General features: G+C 41.6%; 1 protein-coding gene across 1 annotated transcript; it reads left to right on the top strand.

Annotated features, from left to right (window-relative positions):
• Positions 1-800: 800 nt before the first annotated feature.
• Positions 801-18,348, top strand: LOC119725539 (histone-lysine N-methyltransferase KMT5B-like). Its single transcript, XM_038196974.1, has 9 exons — positions 801-939; positions 5,387-5,533; positions 7,067-7,232; positions 11,257-11,366; positions 11,980-12,143; positions 12,806-12,825; positions 13,527-13,663; positions 14,243-14,430; positions 15,367-18,348. Exons 2-9 carry the CDS (start codon positions 5,388-5,390, stop codon positions 16,995-16,997), a joined length of 2,562 nt encoding a protein of 853 aa, XP_038052902.1. The 5' UTR covers positions 801-939; position 5,387; the 3' UTR covers positions 16,998-18,348.
• Positions 18,349-19,962: the final 1,614 nt, after the last annotated feature.

Here is a 19,962-nt window from a genome sequence, read left to right as displayed (position 1 = left end):
TCACCCTTACAATCACCTTAGCCTGGCTAAAAGTAACAGAAATGGTAATTTTACTTTCATTTGGACAGCTTTGATACAAATCGACTCAAAATGGTGATCCCTATATGCGTGCAGTGCAACCGCGCGGCCGCGTGTGCGCGAACTTCACTTTATTTTTATTACAAAAAAAATATAAAAAATTGAGGGGGGGGGGGGCGCATGCTAAAACCTCTGAATTGTGCCTGAAACTATAATGTAATTATTTACAAGCGAACAAAGAAATTAACCAACAAACCAAACTAAAACAAAATTAGACGCAAGTAAATTTAAATGTTTATACCAAACTTGTATCGATATTGCAAGAATTTATAGGCGAACGTTACAGAGCAATGATACTTTTTTTGTTGTTTAATTGTGTAATTATCATAGTTTAGACTGTAGAAATTATACCTTATTCTGCATGTCCTTTGTCAAGTTATGCTTAGATGAAAATAATTATATTCAGAGCTGAGGTAATGGGCGGGGTTATCAAAAATATTTTATGATAACAACAATCACTTTGTGTAAACTTGACCTTTCACCTCTGACTTACCGTACCGACTCACATCTAATTGAAGTTATTATTCCGCTAATGTTTATTTCGTTAAAAATGTTTTAATGTTACATTTAGGAGTAAACTGCACTATTATAAATCTACTGTCATTTAAGGGATTATTAAAGTGATTAAATTATGTAATTTACATACAGCAGATTTTGCAATAACAGCATTTACAAGAGAAATTAGAGAGCTACTTTTTGTACTGTGCGTATGAATAAAAATGGTAAACTGACGTTACGCCATTTTGTGTCTTCCGTATTTTCAAATTGGTGAAGTCCGTCGCGTAAAAAAGCCTCAAACAATCTAGCTATATTTACTCTATTTATTGGGGATTTGGACTCGTCAAACCCTCCTAAAATAAGGTAAGAATCTTCATATATCATATAGTTTGTTTAAATCTGTATTTTTTTGACAATTTTGTATGCTTTTGAGAGGTATTTGCGATGCTCGTTTGAATCGATCGTGACGCCTGACGGGAGTCACCAACGCACAAGAGAATGGCGTTTGCATAAATTAACCGCCTAAAATTAAAATTTGGAAACGTTGTGTTTGTGTATCTGATTTTCCTTGTGAAAAGGCCCTAGTGTATTTGCGGATTTCTACTTCTTCAGTGCTTGTTTTTATTTTTGTTAAGCATGTGTGTATTATAAATATTGCGGTTAAATTTTGGCCTGTTTTGACGCTTTTGACAAAATGTTTGAGCATGTTGTTGATTAGACCCGTGAACGTGGCTTGTAAACTACGCCACGCTGTTGTGTATTTTCGAACCTGGCGAACGTGTCCCTCTGACTCCCTCCGTTACACACACTGGACGTTATTTTGCCCATGTATTTTGTAATAAGTACTCACATATGAAGCTGTCTTGAATTCTATTTGTACATCAAAACTTGCATTTGACGAAAATTGAGGAAAATTCTGGCCCCGGTTCATGAAGTCCGTCCGCTACTGCTAGCTGCCATTTTCTCCCAACTGACACATATGCGCATAGCGTTTTATTTTCGTATGATTCGACGGCTGTTTACTGTCGCAGCTAAAACAGACATCGTTTTAGACAAGTTTCAAGTCCTTTCCTCTCTCACTGCACCGCACGCGGTCGCACGTGCGCCAGCGTGTGTGTGCGCACACGTACTGTACACGAGATGAGCCGAGCAGCCAATCGTCTGCATTTTTTTCTTTTTCGGGGTTGCGACATGAAACAGCCGTCAATCTGTCCAAGCGACTCGGATCGGACGCGTCCGGGGTTATTTGTCATGGTCAGGTTAAAATCTAATTTCTACACGTTCGTATGGGTCTTTACTGATGAGCAAATTTCGTCGAAATTACACAGCCTAAACAATCGGACGGGCAAATTTAGATTTCTAGGTGAGTACTCAACACCCATACGGAATTATGTATGTCGGATCGATTTCGCCAGGTTCGAAATGACACAAGAACGTGGCGTTGTATACAACGTCACGTTCACGGGTCTAGTTGTTGATTAGTCCGAGTAACTAGCATGACTAGGACTTAGCCCAGGTTGGAAGAAGTCTTCATTGCATTACGACTGACGTCCAGGATGACAATTCTCTAGATAAGACCACCAAAAATTTTGGGAAAATTTGGCTAACCGATCACCACTTACCTGCCATGCCTGCCGCCAAACATCCAAATTTTCACCTCGCCTTGTGATTTCAACCAAGAGGAATCCAGGAAACAGTGGACATGCGAAACAAATTTGTAAAAATGTGTTTTTAGAGCAAATTTTGCAGCGGTACGTTATACGCATGACATCGATAACCATGACGTCGCATGAGACGTCGCATGAGCCGGCCAATGATAGTGCAATACGTCATTATGAATATTTATTTTCTCATGAATATTTAGTTTATTTCAATGGATATTTCAAATACGTCCAAAGATTGATCATTGCAACAGTGATCGTGCGCGGCCTAGCAGTTAAGAGTCTCGTGTATCAAGCAAGCGTCCGAGGTTCGAATCTCGATGAAGTGAGTGACTGATTGATAAATAGAAATTAAGGAAAGGAGAGGGTGAGAGTAGAGGAGGGAAAGTGGAGGGAATAACCATAAAAGATGTAACTTTTGGCGCTAGAAAATTAATTGAAAAAAGTGGTGATCGGGTAGCCGAATTTTTCCAAAATTTTGACCAGAGTTTTGTTATGTTTTACCTCGTTAAAGAAGCTTATTTCACACTAGACCCGTGAACGTGGCGTTGTATACAAATTACAACGCCACGCTGTTGTGTATTTTTGAACCTAGCGAAATCGATCCGCCATACATAATTCCGTATGCATGTTGAGTACTCACCTAGAAATCTAAATTTGCCCGTCCGATCGTTCAGGCTGTGTAATTTCGACGAAATTTGCCATCAATAAAGACCCATACGAACGTGTAGAAATTAGATTTTAACCCGACAAGTGACCCTGACAAATGACCCTGGACGAGTCGCTTGGACAGATTGACGGCTGTTTCATGTCGCAACCCCGAAAAAAAACCCCCGCACCCGATTGGCTGCTTGGCTCATCTTGTGTACGCGTGTGTACGCGTGCGCACACGCACGTGGGCGCACGTGCGCCCGCGTGCGGTGAGAGAGGAAAGGACTTGACAGTAAACAGCCGTCGAATCATACGAAACAGGACGGTACAATAAAACGCAATGCGCATGCATCAGCTGGGAGAAAATGGCAGCTAGCAGGACTTCATTAACCGGGGCCAGAATTTTCCTCAAATTTTGTCAAATGCAAGTTTTGACGTACAAACAGATTTCAAGACAGCTTCATATGTGAGTACTTATTACATTGGCAAAATAACGTCCAGTGTGTGTAACGGAGGGAGTCAGAGGGACAATTTCGCCAGGTTCGAAAATACACAACAGCGTGGCGTAGTTTACAAGCCACGTTCACGGGTCTAATTTCACACCTACATAAGCCTGTTGGTTCTTGGTTCTTGGTTCTTTGTTGGTTCTTCTCCTAAATACTCCACGTGGGAGTTTATACAGGAGGCCAGAAACACCGGGGCAAACCCCTTCTCTTAGCGATAAGTGTTTACTGGGTTCTTTTACGTGCATTTATACAACACACGGGACCTACGGCTTAACGTCCCATTCGAAGGACGAAGCAATAATGGTTAAGTGCCTTGCTTAAGAGCACAAGTGTCCGCCGTCGGGCTCGAACCCACGTCACTGTTGCCTCTGAAACACCAGAACGTGAGTCCGGTGTTCTTAACCGCTAGGCCATCACACTCACTGTTCGATATCCATTTATTTTTAAATCGGCATATCGTGAAAAAAATATCGGATATCGCGATATTATCGTGATGACGTCATTTTTCCATTCATGGAACAATGGAATAAAAAAAAAAACACACACAAAAACACACACGATATATATACAAAATATGAGATCGATACGATTTCCGATATGAAAATCAATACCGAACAGGCTTACACCTACATACTCTACATGCTCTATGTGTCCTTATCTATTGGGCTGGGGGGTTCAGGAATTCCATATGTGATGCTGACCGACGTTAATCAGGAAAATAAACTCTAAAGCAACGTTAAACTTGTACGTGTTTGTAGACTCTTTTCATCAGTTTCTCATCAACGTACCGCGTCGTACAAAAGCGCACACGCTAGCGCCCTCCTTGGTTGGTTTTGGTGGGAACGTGCAGTGACGTCACTCCAAATTAGGCAAAATGTGTTTTTAGAGCACATTTTGGATGCACACGTCGTGCTGCTCGTGCAGAACTACATGTAAGTTGAAGCAGCCGGTCAAAACTGACTGAAGTGGCTGAAAGACAGCGGTACGTAATACGCATGACGTTGCATGAGCCGGCTAATGATAGTGCAATACGTCATTATGAATATTTATTTTCTCATGAATATTTAGTTTATTTCAATGGATACTGCAAATACGTCCAAAGATTGATTATTGCAACAGTGATCGTGCGCAGCCTAGCGGTTAAAAGTCTCGTGTATCAAGCAAGAGTCCGGGGTTTGGATCCCGATGAAGTAAGTGACTGATTAATAAATAGGAATAAAGAAAAGGAGAGGGTGAGAGTAGAGGAGGGAAAGTGGAGGGAATAACCATAAAGGATGCAATTTTTGGCACTTGAAAATTAATTGAAAAAAAAGTGGTGGCCCAGTACGGAAATTTTTCCGAAAATACAAATGGTGGTGGTTAGGTTCACATACCTTGGGGAAGAAAAGAGAAATTTCACCTTCAATTCGGAAACCGAGACTCGTCGAGCTGTCACCGCTATCTTGAATGTTGTTGTGCGATTCAAATTCATGAGGTCAAAAAGATGACGTACGACGCGCCAGCCAAGCGCACGCCCGCATTCACAGTTGGGCATATCGTGTGTGCATGCGTACACTGGTGACTGTTTCACGAACGGCGCAGCCTGCACACATTGCATAGCCTCGTATGTACCAAAAAAATGTGTCATGATAAATGTTAACCCTTACTCTCTGAGGGTAGTTTACTGCATGTCAGTTGGTTATGCCAATGCCCTCCAGCTGCAGTTATTTGGCAGATAACAAGTCTTAGCAGTGAAGGCTCCAATTGGCAGGAGTTGGAGGCCCTGGAGGGTGCCTGATACTGACCAGCTGGGGGCACTCACTTTGTTATCAGAGGACTCTCATTGTTCTCTGTGGCATGTATTGGAGTGCCTGTCCAGTTACCCTTGAAATGACATGGCAGATATTGGAGGGCCATGCAAAAAACATAGGAGATTTTCTTGAGGCACATATTGGCATGCGTTGGAGGGTCAAGTAGGGTAAGGGTTAATGAAGGACAATATCTTTTTTGCAGGATGGGTATTGATGGCATGGGGCCCGGCTGGCCGCTCAAGCCCAGCTCCGGCATGAACTGGAAGGAACTGGGAGAGAACGACGACCTGGCCACTAGCCTGGTCCTGGACCCGTACCTCAACTTCACCACACACAAGATGAACACAAGGTAACAAATAGTGTCAGTCATGGAGGCTGTGCCTGAATGACTTGGCTACGACCAACAATTACACACATGTCTATGGGAAGTGGCTACAGCCTCTTCCATAGGCTTGTGTGTAACTCCAAGCTGTAGCCACTTAAATTCAGAAGCGGCCAGACATAATTCGGGACTAGATTTCATGGAGCCGCTAAGCGGAAAATAATGCTTAGCGAATTTTTGTGCTTAGCGAATGTCTGCCGGGAACCAGTCACAAGCAGTGTACATCAAATAGCTACTTGGCTGGTAACCTGATTTCTGCTGAGCGATTAGATTCTGTGCTCGGCACACCTCCATGCTTGGCATAGATCTCCTTGAAAGTGGCCGGAGCTATACTACATTAACCCTAACCGAACTCAACCCATCAAAGTTCAACAGCAGGTTTTGTTTAAATCTGTTGGGAAACATGTAGGTGCAGTACCCCTAAACTGATGGTCTTTTACACTGGGGTTGGAATTTGCCAGAATGGGTATGGTTTCTAGTAAATTATGCTGGGGAGTAAGAGTTAACCCTAACCTTCCTCACTCCTGCGAATTCCAACACCATATTGTACACTCTACTCCAAGACTGTTGGACTCTGATTATGGCGGTATACCTAACCCCATGTAAAGCATAATCTGTTTACTAGTGCAGTACTCACTCCAACAGATTCCAACAAAACCTGCAGTCGGATGTTGAAGGGTTGGGGGTAGTTGGGGTTAAATTTCAAACTTGAGTTTCAATGCATTTGATTAACCCTAACCTCCTCAACTCCATCAAAATCCATCCCTCCCATTTTGGTGGATTTTAGGGGACTTAGTTCTCCGGGCCTGGTTTGACTAAATATTGATGGAGTGTGATGGACTTGGGCCTGGAGGCCTAAAGCAGAGCATGCATTAGAAGCAGTGTGATTGATAGATTTTGATTGACTTGGTCCAGTACTTACTAAACGACAGTAGGGAGTTAGGGTTAAGGTAGCTTCATGTACGCTTCTCATATTTAGCTGTGTTACGCCTGAACTATAGTGTCCCAACTACAGTTAAGATCGTCCCAACTAGACAGTTAGGAATTCACTCCATCTATTGTTTGGACTGTCCAAACAATAGTTGGGACTTGCATGTATAGTTGGGACAGTTGCCATAGTTGGAGCGTAACAGCTGTCCGTGATATGTGTGAGCATTGTTTATAATATGGCAACTGCTAATTCACACTCATGTTTTACCAAGTTTAGTAATTTGTGGAGCAATTCAATCAACTCTGGGCAGTTGATTTTCTGGTTTCGGACAAGGATTTTATGGAACGATTAGACCAGTCGTTCTATTTTTATTTGCTTTTCCACCAGAAAATGAAAATGTTATTTCTAAACATTTTAAAGTAACAAAGGTTTGGAGTATCTTCTTTTTTTGGAGGCACATTGTACATGGTGCTTTGAACTTGTAACATTCACAGAATATCCTAAAAGGTATCACGCATTTCCAAAACCGACATCTTACAAAGTCTTTTTATAAAAAATGTTTTACCTAGGTTTCGGCCCGCTGACGCAAGGAAGGAGTTCCTCAAGGAGCTCATTCTGCGCTTCAAGAAATCGCAGAATTACGAGAGGGCCTACAAGGGCCTGGTGTCCGGCGACTGGGCCCGCGTCTTCTTCCTGAACAAGTCCAAGCACCAAGTGACCATATTCAAGCAACACGTGAGTTGTGTCAGTAGTTTTAGGCTTTTTCCGAGTAATTTGGTTCCGGCAGGCAATAATACGAGTCTATAAGAAGTGGCAGCAGGCGCTTTCATACAGGGCGAGTCAAAAAAAAGAGGAACCAAAACCCCAAAAATTATATTTCATGTTTAAAAATAATATGTAGCACCAAACATAATTATGACTGGAAAGCCAATTTCATAAGCTACTTTTAGATGACAAAATTACTGAAATTGGTCAATCCGTTCAAAGAATATCACCATTTAAACACAATGGCCCTAAAACCTGTCTCGTCCAAAAAAAATGCGATTTCAAGAATCGTCGTCACAATTGTCTTTAAACATCACCAGCGATAAAATCTCAGTTTAAACGTTTAAATATTCAACAAAGTCATTTTGAAGGCCCGTCTTTTAAAAAAAGTAGATTTTGTAAATTACAATGTATATTGTTTGCCTAAAACCGGGGTTGTTAATAAAGATATTGTGCACTACAGGTGGTGACAGTTGTTGAAACAAGTATTCTGTGTCATTTTCTTTTTGTTGTTCCAAACAGTCAAAACACACAATAGATTGCTTTTTTGGACGAGAAAGGTTTTAGGGTCGTTGCGTTTAATTGGTGATATTCTTTGAACGGATTGACCAATTTCAGTATTTTTTCCATCTAAAAGTAGCTTATGAAATTGGCTTTCCAGTCATTATTATTTTTGGTGCTACATATTTTTTTAAATATGAAATAAATTTTTTGGGGGTTTGGGTTCCACTTTTTTTTTACTCACCCGGTAGATGCACAGGTCTTGGCAAGCAAAAGTCAAGTAATTCTGATGCACATGTCGTCACCGACACCACGAAGTAACACTCTACCGTGTTAAACCATATTTTTTTTCAATTTTCAGTTTTTGGGATTTTTAAACATTATTCATCAAGGCCTACCATTTCACGAAGTTTCAAAGCTTCAAGAGCTTTACTTTAATAATTACGCTAAGTATCCATGGCAACTTTTGCGCAAAAGTGACAATTTTCGTTTTCACGAAGTAACACTCAAGTTCCATTTACCATTGCAATGCATGGCGCGCACTCTGCTCATAAGTGAGCAAAAATGTTTTCACGAAGTAACACTCTTCTTGTAATAAGTTGTATGAGCGCGCGCGCGCTGACCTGAAGTTGCACTTTCCTCGTGTTGAATACATTGAAGAGTGTTACTTCGTGAAAACAAAGATTTACAGTTTCGCAGCCTTTTCGGTTTCACGAACTAACACTCATCTTTTGTCTCTTATTTCTTGTTTATTTAATACACAAACGGGTGAAAAACAGCAGATTTAATAAATTCAATTCATCAAGTGTCCACGACGAGAAACCCAACTGAAAATACTCTGTCGTTTTGACGCAAATTGTTGTTTTAGAAGGCGTTCAACTTTAGTAGCCGTTTTCTCCGATTGCTAGTTTTTACTGGTATGTAGATGGGTGTTACTTCGTGGTGTCGGTGACGATGTGTACATCTGTCTGTCTCTTTATTAGTCTTCAGTCAGTCAGATCTTAGTTATGATTTTGTGGTGGGGTAGGGTCCGGGTTGCTTTTCGAATGTATTTGTTAATCACAAAATGTGAAAGCTTATGATATAGCAAAAAAAAGGTTACATCCAAAAATGCCAACGGATAGACCCCTTAACCCTCCTCAGTCCTCCAAAATCCTCCTGACTGTTTTGGAGGATTTTGGAGGATTGAGGCTCAATTAAAATTTTTAAATGGTGGCAGTTAGAGGATTTTGGAGGATTGAGGATGGTTTCTAGCCAAAAAGGCCTGGGGGTTGGAATTAAGTTTTCATGATTTTTTTTCATGGAAGATGCATGTAGTTTTCTTCTGTCATTTCAATTTGTTCATTGTTGGGGGAAAAAACACTGTTATTTGATTTATTTGTTGGTCCATTCCAATTGATGACATCACATCATTCCCTTCCTGCCAATATTTGTTTCCTGTTTCATCCCCGTAATTGCCTTTGGCTCATTTCATGTTGGATGATGTTGCCAAGATTGTATAACCATGAGGATATTACATCAGGATGCTTTATACGTCAAATGGAAAATTGAGGGAAAAGATAACTCAACGTTTTTTTCATAAACCCAAGTTGTAATCTGGCTGCTCAGTGTAGTGACGTTTATGAAATCATAACCATTCATGTTATCCATGCCACTCTATGACATTCATGTACGTACAACATCAAAACCCAGTTTCATTTTTAGGTCATTGATCTCATGTTCTCTATCTCCTAGCAGGAAGTAATCATGTTACGCACGAGCCATTCAAAACCAAATGTTATTTAGTCTACAATAAAAACATTCCCCCCCCTTCCTATTTGAAGTCCGTCACATGTTGGTTGAAAGCAAAATATTCCCAAGGCAAAAAAGAATTAAAGAAAAAGAAAAACTGGGAATTCCCCACAATATCCCAAAAGGAAAGTGATGTATGTATTTTGGTATACTAATGGCCAGTGATCCACATTGTTCATCTGATTACAATCCTGTAAATGATTATGGTAATGCACGTGTAATACGCTTTTGAAATAACAGACAGGAAGTACCAAAAGTTGCAACAGACTTACGCACATCATCTAGGTTACATTCATCATTGGTTTTATGTTGAGTTTCCGTGCACATCCTGGTGTGGGCATACAGAGTTTGTTGAAAATAGACGGTGCATTCATGGGACTTTTTGTGTCCATAGCAGAATAGTTACAAAAATAGCTGGATCTAAGACTTCAACCATTTTTTAATTGACGCTCAAGCCGGGTAGAAGTGGTTGTGACTACTTTAGACTGTTTCTGAGGTTTGTTTGGTCCGTCAGTCAATCCTGACTGTGTAGTAGTTTTACCTGCAACACTGTGAAACGACTGAGTGGTATATTCATTGTAGAACTAATTGGGACTTTATCCAGCCGCCAGTGAAGTAACACACTGAGTATACAGTGTTTAAACGTCGGTGAAGGGCAAAACCTAATTTGATCTCAAGTGAAGAATTATATATACTGGAATCTGTCTGCCTGTTGTATCAAAATAGTGCGAATCGGGATTGTTTTCATCCTTTTTTTCAGCAGGGGCAAGGTAAGGGAATATGATTGCCTGTCAAATAATAAGTCTTTCAAAGCTCCTAGCACATACCTATGAAAGTGTGATATTAAACATTAACCCTTACCAGCCCAACCCTTCAAAATCTAACTGCATGTTTTGTTGGAATCTGTTGGAGTGAGTACTGCACTAGTAAACTGATTATGCTTTACATGGGGTGAGGCACACCAACATAATCAGTGTCCAACAGTTTGGGTGTTAACATGGTTAAGTGTACCTTAACCCTAACCCCCCACGGTATTTTGGCTAGAAACCCTGCCAAACGCAGCAGCATGCAACACTTGTCTAAGTGTCAAGCCTGCCCAGTGCAGCAACATCCATCAGGTCAATAGTCTCAAGGCCAGACTGCCTCAGAGTCTGTGGTCACCAAATGCAGCAGGATACAACTGTGGCATTGTTCAATGGGACTAGCTCTCATTGTCTCAGAACTGGCCGTTTATGCACTGGTGTTGATAGCTGAATGCATCAAAGTGCACCAGACTTTTCCACCTGATGCACTGTGCTGCGTCTGGCAGGGTTAGGGATATGGTGTAGGATTTTGCAAGAGTAAGGAAGGTTCCTAGTAAATCACTCAAAGGGGTTAGGATTAACCCTTACTCCCTAGCATGATTTACTAGGAACCATACCCATCCTGACAAATTCCAACATATGGGAAACTGCACACACGTTTTTCTGACTTTGATTCTGGAGGTGTGCCAACCCAATGTAAAAGACGGTCAGTTTAGGGGTACTAGGAGGGGTACTGTACCCATCCTGACAGATTCCAACAAAACATGCCAATGGAGTTTGATGGGTTGAGTTCTGTTAGAATTAATGTTTGAACCAGTCCATTCTCAATGGACAATATGTGCTTAAGCTGAAGTAAACTTTCATTGACTTTTTAAAAAATATTTTTTTTTTTTTTACAGGTGTTCCGTTATCTAGCAATGTTTGACAAGACGTCCGGGTTTGAGGTGAAGTCCTGCTTCCGTTACTCCTTGGAAGGGGCCGGAGGGAAGATTGTGGCCACTCAGGATTGGTGAGTTGCTATGAAGTGTTTGCAAGGCCGGAACCCAAAGCCATGGGGCTAATAGATCGATCCATTAAGCACCAGCCCATGGTGTTTTGACCAATCACAGCCGTGATTAACCCTCCTATGCGCACAGTCGTGTTTTTCTTGACTCTCAAGGACAGTCCTTTGTGTTTTCCTTTGTCCCTGTGATTCAACACTCCCCCATAGATTAAGCACACATACTTACTACAGAGGACTGTTTTCAACTCCTGAGGACTGAAAGGATATGTTGTTCTCCCTTTGTGTGTCAGTCCTAAGGGGTATGTAGAACACGCACACACATACATTCTTTGCCAAGTTGTCCTTGCAGTCCAAATTAATCAAGTCAAGTCAAGAGGTCCCAGCCTACATAAAGCAGGAATGACTGGCTGTGACTGTTTAGGTAACTTGATACAGCTATGCTTTGACTGTACATGTAGGCGATTGATAAGCCAGCTGTGCCTACCACTTGCCTGTTTTTGTCTGTTGACTGAATTTGACTAGTCACAGTGCTTGCTTGAAATGTGACCCGACTGTTGTTGACTAGCCTGTTTAAAAAAGAAAAAAATTGATAACAGAACATTATTGTCTTTATCTTTAGGAGTAAGAATGACACCATCCCCAACCTGGTCGGTTGCATCGCAGAGCTGACAGAGTGCGAGGAGAACTCCCTCAAGACGGGCGTCAACGATTTCAGCGTCATGTTCTCTACAAGAAAGAACTGCGCCCAGTTGTGGCTGGGCCCGGCGGCTTTCATCAATCATGGTAAAAAAAAACCCAAAACCAGCTGTTCACATTTCCACTCCAGCCTAATCCTCATGGATCTTTCAAAATCCACCAAATGGTTTTATGAGGATTTTGCAGGATTAACCCAAATTCCCTAGGCATTTTTACTAGGATGTAACCTCAATCCTGCAAAATCCTCCAACTGCCTCCATGTAAAATTAGCATACAGCCTCAACCCTCCAAAATCGTCTGATATTTCTTGAATGTGGTGCTTGGAGGGGTGACCACTGCCTCAATCCTGCAAAATCCTCCAGCAATCACTGTCAATGTGTTGAGGCAGAGCCAGTGACATCCTGGAGCAGTGCGGAGGATTTCAAGTATAGGCCTAAATTTATGCATGGCTGGGCATAAACAAGACAAGGTCTGGCCCAAGACCTTGACACAGTGCATCCTCCGAAATCAGCAGCACACTTGTGCCATGAAGCCTCAATTCTGTAAAATCCTCCATTTTGCAAAGAGAATTTTGGAGGATTTTGGAAGGTTAGGGTTAATCATGCTGTGAAAAAAAGAAAACACATGTCACTCAACATAATTTTGAGGGTTTTAAAGTTTGTGACTCTTCCTAACTTCTTCAGATCTGTCAGAATCTTTGCTTGACATCTAATTTAATGTTTTTTCATCCTTTCCTTTGCTTTCTGCAGATTGCCGACCTAACTGTAAGGTGAGATTTTCTGTTGTGTTTCTTTCTTTATTGACCATCAAATGAACTGAAAAACTGACTATTTATCCAGAAGTGACTTTTTGACCGTACATTCAATAATCAATGAGAGAATAAGAACGAATGCAGAAAATTTCCTTCGTTTTTCGTAATGGTGGGATTTAAATTTGGATTTTTAAAAATTTGGTTTGAATTCCACTATTTGTTTTCGATTTTGGAAATCGGATATTCGTACCAACCTGAGAAATATTCAGCCTTCCATTTTTTGTGACACAGGCTTAAAAAACCCAAATGGAACAACCCCCAATATGCTCCATGGTCTCGGATTGTAACTGCATTCACTTGCTAGAGGTCCTATTGGTATATGAATAGCCTGCCCATTTGACTTACCAGAGAGTTCCAATCCATTTTATTCTTCAACATTACAGCTCTGGAGTGTTTCTGTAAAGGCCCAGTGGTAATTGAATTCTGCAAGCTATACCCAGTCATTGGGAGGGCATTGCATGTGGCACCTCACTCGTCACGTTTTGTTGGCATGACTGAGTTTGACGAGAACTGGTGAAATCAGATAACCGTTACTCGGTTTGAGCAAATTTAAGATAAACAGATCTTGAAATCCGCAATTTCTCCCTCCAATATTTTTTGGGCACTTATAGATTGTATTATTAGAGTCATTGTAAGTTTTTTCCTTATACTCTGTGCAGTTTGTGTCTACGGGTCGCGATACGGCTTGCGTCAAAGTACTACGGGATATCGAGCCCGGAGAGGAAATCACCTGTTTCTATGGCGATGGATTCTTCGGCGAGGGCAACTGCTACTGCGAATGTGAAACTTGTGAACGGTACGTCAAAAAAATAACCCATCTGGTCGTAACGTTGCCTTTATTTTGTTTTACAGTAATCTATCATTTTTTTGGACCTGAATATGGAGGAAACTGCTACATTGATAGATCATTGGACAAAATTTTTTTAATGATATTTTTTTACTTTTCCTGATTATCTCCAAGGAATTGAATTGTTCCCATAAATTGCCACCGGTAAGATGTTGAAATCGGTTTCTCAGTTTTTAAGTGAATTTTAGAAATAAATCTGTGATATCTAAAAACAAAATTGCTTTGAAGTTTGTTGTCTCTGAATTCAGGCATGCAACTTTTCCTCCGAATGCCATTACAAATTGAAAAACGCTGTACAAAGTCTTGTGTGGTTTGGAGTTTCCTAGTTTTTTCTAAACTCCAAGTTGCATGCCTGTGAACAGAAGCATTGAATTGCCGACCAACTGATGCTTAGACTGTCATGGTAAAACTGATCATCTCTCAACCTGCCAACCTTACTTCGTGAAATTGACCCTACTGCCAAGTGAAGTGCAATGCTTTTTGTCATAGGTGGTTTTAAAAAAACCTGCATTCTATCATTGGCTTTAGGAGACAGACGGGTGCCTTCACCCCCAAAGACACCCCGGTCAAGAGCGACGAGAACAAGTACAGCCTGAGGGACACGGACCGACGGCTGCGCTGGCAGAAAGCCAAGAATGAGGAGGAGGGCGGGGCCAGCCAGGAGGAAGGCGGATTAACCAAGAACGCAGTGCCCTCTAGGCTGCTGCGGAGAAGTGGTATGTTGGGGCTTTGTGTGAAACACTTGGCTACGGCTGACAATAACAGGAATCTATGAGAAGTGGCCGCAGCCGCTAGCTAGTGGCTTCCATGAGCGCATGTGTTATTTCCGGCATGTGCTGATTCGGACACGGCCTTGCAGTCAATCAATGTCAATTTCTTAAAAAGAAATTTGAAAACCTAATTTGATTTACATCACCACGACGTAAAAAATCCCATCTTATGAATGGTTAATGCGGTACCCGCTGCTATGTGCATCAGATTCGAACCAGCCAACTGATCCCGTTAGCTCGGTGGTCGGGTGGTAAGACATCTGCACTAGAAAGCAGGAGGTCGTGGGTTCGAGTCCCACCCGAGTGATTTTTGCCAACTTTCACTCGGGAGGTAACACACTGAGTATACAGTGTATATACGTCGGTGAAGGGCAAAACCTAATTTGATTCTTAAAAAGACTTTCTTAAAAAGGTCGGGCTCACTAGCTTCATTCAAGTCATGTAATTTCTGTATTTTGTTGATGAAAAACATATTTGCTATTTTGTCTTTAGTTGTTAGTGAGGTATGCAAAGAAAACTTCTGCATTGTACAATTTTGTACGGTCTGTTGTAATGTGACATTTGATATCATAAGGACCCAATGGCCGTTATTGCATATTTTTTAGTGCAGAGTGTCATGATATTTTAAAGGCAGGTTCACATTGAGCGTCCCTGTATGGGTAGTGATGGACTCAATCCTTCCCAAGTCCTGACAAGCTAATCACAGGTAATCCAGTCTCTGGTGCTAAAGAGTTTGAATCAAGTGTGTACCTTGACCTGTGGTTGACTTATGAATGGACTTGTGATGGACGTAACATCAACTCTCTTAATGGTACCAAACTGCGCACGTCTTCATTTCACATATGATATTTGTTTCAATTAAACCAAAATCTTTGGTTTCAGATTCAGATTGCAGTGGAAGCTCGGACGGCAATAGTTGTCCCTGGAGTCGTTCTCGTTCTTCCTCCCAGCCCCTCTCCCCATCCCTCCAGGCCAACCAGACCCTCGTGGACCTCATCGCTGAGAGAAAGTGTTTGTCAAAGTTCGATGCTCAGCTCCTGGTGGCAGAAGGCTACAAACTCAGGGAAGCCAAGGTGGTCTTGACACCTCATAAGATCAAGGAAGACGGGACACTGACTGTCGAGGAAGGAGGTGTGAGGTACGCCTCCAGGCTTCGCAGGGGGGAGGAGCGGAGGAAATCGGGAGGCCGCGAGAGGAGGATGTCGCTGAACGAGGAGCCCGTTCCATCACCTAGGGTTGAGGAGGCTCACCTAAACGGGGGTCTTCTAGACACTGAGGCACCCGAGTGCGTAACTGCAACGAGAAGAGAAAGGAGGCGGTCCAGCGAGTGTCGCGAGCGCCGGATGTCCCTGACAGAGGAAATGCCTGAGCTTTCCCAGGAAACCTGTCTAGGTGCTAGCGGAGTGGCCGAGACAGCAAGGGACATCCCTGGCCTGAGGTCCAGGGCCCGAACGGTGGCAGCGGAGGGATTGGCCCTGGACCAGCAGTCCAACTGCAGTAGCACTGACACTGAAGTAACGTTTAATGTCAAACGTTCGTCAAAGGCCCCGAAGGTGATTGAGAAGGACTTGACTTACGAGTCAGAAATTTCGGACTGCGAGATGAAGCTTAAGATACGAGGAGTGCCACGGGATCGGGTCAATGCACTCAAGAGGAATCTTCTGGATAGCGCGTCAGTAATGATTAATCGCCATGGAGGAAAGAGGGAGTATCGAGAGATAGACTCGACCAAAAACAGTACAGAATTACTGGGCAGACACAGGAAGCATGAGGGGTTGGAAGTGCCTCCACTTATTTTGCCGAAACGGAAGATGACTAAATACGACGCAGAACTGATCGCGGAAGCCGTGCAAAAAATCCCCAAGCTGAAAATCCGCATGAAAGATCCCAATGGCTGCATAGAGGAAGTGGTCACGTCATCGGAGGACGAGGTGTCTCCGAGGCAATTCTCAGGGTCCTGCGAAAGCAATCCAGCTGCCAGCCAAGATAAACTTCTCTTGGATGTTCCTGACTCCCCGAGTCGGTTGACGAGAGCGCAGCGAGTCCTCATACCCGGACCAAAACTCCCTCAATCACCTACCTCCTCTTCCAAGACTGAATCCCCACCAGGTTCTCCAAGTGTACAGAGAGCTCGTGTGAACCTAAAATTTGACGGTCCCGAGCGGAAGAAGACAAGCCACCAGTTTGCACCTCGGATGTCGCAGCTGCGACACCTCTACGAGATCCCGCCCCACCCGATGTGCCAGAAGGCTGACAAGGACGCACCTCCCAAACACGTCAACTCTAGGGATGTCAAAACCTTCTATCCCTCCTCTCCGGACAATCCGAAAACAAAATCCCCAAGTGACATGCTCGGATCAGAAGAGCGTGCACCCCAGACCTTTAAAGTGTTGGTGAAGCCAGTTGATAACAGAAACACTCGCAAAATCAGGCTGATATTCGGCCAGAGGTCTATGGACTTCCAGGTGCCGAAAACGGAAAAGAGGTATCCAACAAAAGCAAAACCTCTATGATGAACATAACAGACGAAACTTACTCCAGTATTTATTGAATTATCAGCACCTGCTTATCCTGAAATTGATAACTCAATCATTCTCACCAACAGAAATAGATCCTATTAACATATAAATACATAGTATTTGTGCATTTGTTATCAGAATATCAGTACAGATTTAATAAAATGTAAGTGTTATTCATACATGTACTCGGGTATCTCTCTTATCGGGTCATCCAAAAGTCCTAACAGTAACATTTAGTCCCAGTTGTAAATGTAGTTCCTGATGTATTGATCTCGCTTTGAGTAAATGAAGTGAGTTTGTATTGGCTAGCACAGAAACAAATATGTCCTAAGCAGTTGGGTACCAGTTTGTTACCCAATAAATGTTGCGAGATGCACAGCACCCTGTCGTTTACGTCAGGTACCTATCGCATTTTTGGCCCAAAAGTCATCAAATTCTCCATGACAATTCTCGCTGTATTTGTTGCAATTTTTTTGACATTGCTTGGCTGGCACTTGGCAAAATGACCTTCATTAGTTCAAAACTCTTCATCTTATTAGCCTAACAGTAGGGCTGTCCCAAATACAAATGTATAATGAATTCTCAAATATTCGATCATCAGTCGAATATTCGAACAGCTTTTTGGCACATATACACATGACTGTGATGTTATTTTATCGTCAAGTTGTGACGCTTTATTGTCAGGTGCCACTTTTTTTGTCGGCTAACTTTTTTTGGTCAACGGCAGTTTATTGTTCACATCCTTTTAGAAGGTCAAAGCCCTTTTACAGTTAAAAAAATACTGCAGATCACTCCAGCACCCCATATCGATCACTGCACGCAAATTTTAAACTGGCACACTCTTCGTGATATATTTTCGTATATCCGAATATTCGGTCCAATGCAGTTTCGAGTAATTGAATACTAAATAATTTGAAAATGGGCAGCCCAACCTTACAGCAGTAGCTCTACATCATAGAAGTATCATGGCTGGATTTGTACTTGTATAGACCGAATTACATTGAGTTTGAAAAACCCTACGTCTTTCGTATTTAATACATTTAAGGAATTTTAGTGCATTTGTTATTAACCCAAATAGTTTGGTTTTCACCCTTATTTAAATCTAAATGAAATTACTGTAGAGAAAAGAAAGTACCGGTCAAAAAGTGCAAGACAACAAATGTTTATATTCAGATTTATTGAATATTGTTAAAAAATTTACCCAATTTATATACAATGTATTAATTTCACTGAGACAGTGTTATTGTGTCATTTTTTAAAAAAATGTTATTTATTTTAATTGTTTTGCAGCTGTTGCAGTTGACAACACGTACTCGGTTATATTGAATTTGGTGATATTCTGACAGTTAAAGTATCTGGTGTGATTTTGAGTGAAACACTGTTTGCTGTATTTCACTGCTTGGAAAAAAAATATTAAAGATAGACAAACGATCACATCATTCTTTCTTTGTGAAATCTAAGCTTTGAGCAGAAAATGTTGGTAGAATTAACCCTAACCCTCAGTCCTCAGTGGAGGATTGAGTGTGAATGGTGTTTGACAAATATGAGGATTTTGAAGGATTGAGGATAAATGGCGTTGAAGCACATGAGGATTTTGGAGGATTGAGGGTGAATGGTGTTTGAAGAAGAGGAGGCTTTTGGAGGATTGAGGATGAATGGCGTTTGAGAACATGAGGATTTTGGAGGATTGAGGATGAATGGTGTTTGATGAAGAGGATTTTGGAGGATTGAGGATGAATGCATTTTGAGAGGCAGGATGTCGGAGGATTTTGAAGGATTGAGGCGGTGGGTATCCTTCATTTGAACACAAGTGCAACATTTTTTGGAGGGTTTTGGAGGATTGAGGCAAACAAGGGCTTAGGGGGTTGGGGTTAAAGAACATTTTCTATGGGTTGACCATCACAAATCCTTTCGAAAGTTTGATATAACTGAAGATGAACATGACAAAGGAGTGTCTTTGTAACAGTTGATAATGACTACACATACATTTACCCCCAAGTGTAGGTGACTTGTGATGGACTTGGGGAGACGAGTGTGCACTCGTGACCCGTCTACAACACTGGTAATGTTGTATGGAACATCGGGGGGCCAGGGGGAGGGGGTTGGATTTTGAAGCAGACTGCTTGTAAAACCATCATCAACCAGCATGTTGCGGTTAGGCACTGTTTTAGTTGGTATTCGACAAGCTCACCTGGGGTGTACAGAGAAGTGATCAGGTACCCATGGTATCAATCCACATCTCATTGTTATCTTATCAAGGGACCTGACTAAGATTGTCTCATATTTTGTGTGTGAAAGGGTACATGCAATGAAACTGTTAACTCTTAAAAAACAAAATTCATACTGTTGAGGTTAAGTATTTAACCTAAACAAATATGAGAAAAACGGTGGCTCAAATGTCAATTTGTTCCCACCATTTTAAAGCTCGTTACTTCATGATCAACATGTATCTTATTAACAACAATTACTGTTGAAAACACCAAGTGGAAGTACTATTATGTAAGTTTTTGATAATTGTTTTAATACTGTAATTATCTTGGATAAGCATTTACATGTACAATCTTAGTTTTCAAATTTCAACGCAGTGTAAGAAGCACTTGTGAAGTTTTTCCTGGTTTAGTTTGATTCTATCGCATCTGAGAAATTTTAGACATTGTTTCTCTGGGGGCACTTCTTACATCGTATTACAGACGGTTATGTAAATTTTTTTTTTTATTTATTAGAATCTGACGAGGTGTTTGTACAGTGTGTATTATATTTAGACGGAACAGTTCTTGAAATTGTGCATCCTTGTGAATAAATAAAGTAATTTATTTTGAGTGAAATGAATTGAACTGAGTGAAATGTATTGATTTAAATCCCCTGCCCCCACCCTAAATGTCACAATTATTTTAGCGTAAAACTTCAGCATCCGGAAATCTGTGAATGACAAGGTGATTAGTAGTTAAGTAGTGTTCAG

The sequence above is a fragment of the Patiria miniata genome, unplaced genomic scaffold (genome assembly GCF_015706575.1).
Source record: "Patiria miniata isolate m_02_andy unplaced genomic scaffold, ASM1570657v1 HiC_scaffold_1, whole genome shotgun sequence".
Taxonomy (NCBI): Eukaryota; Metazoa; Echinodermata; class Asteroidea; order Valvatida; family Asterinidae; genus Patiria; species Patiria miniata.
This window is presented reverse-complemented; position numbering and strand designations above follow the sequence as displayed.

Bases quoted from the DNA above. Each gene is read 5' to 3' on its own strand.
- LOC119725539 (XM_038196974.1), top strand. From the start codon at position 5,388: ATGGGTATTGATGGCATGGGGCCCGGCTGGCCGCTCAAGCCCAGCTCC. The intron at 11,367-11,979 runs GTGAGTTGCTAT...CTTTATCTTTAG, and splicing joins ATTGTGGCCACTCAGGATTG to GAGTAAGAATGACACCATCC. The intron at 12,144-12,805 runs GTAAAAAAAAAC...TGCTTTCTGCAG, and splicing joins GGCGGCTTTCATCAATCATG to ATTGCCGACCTAACTGTAAG.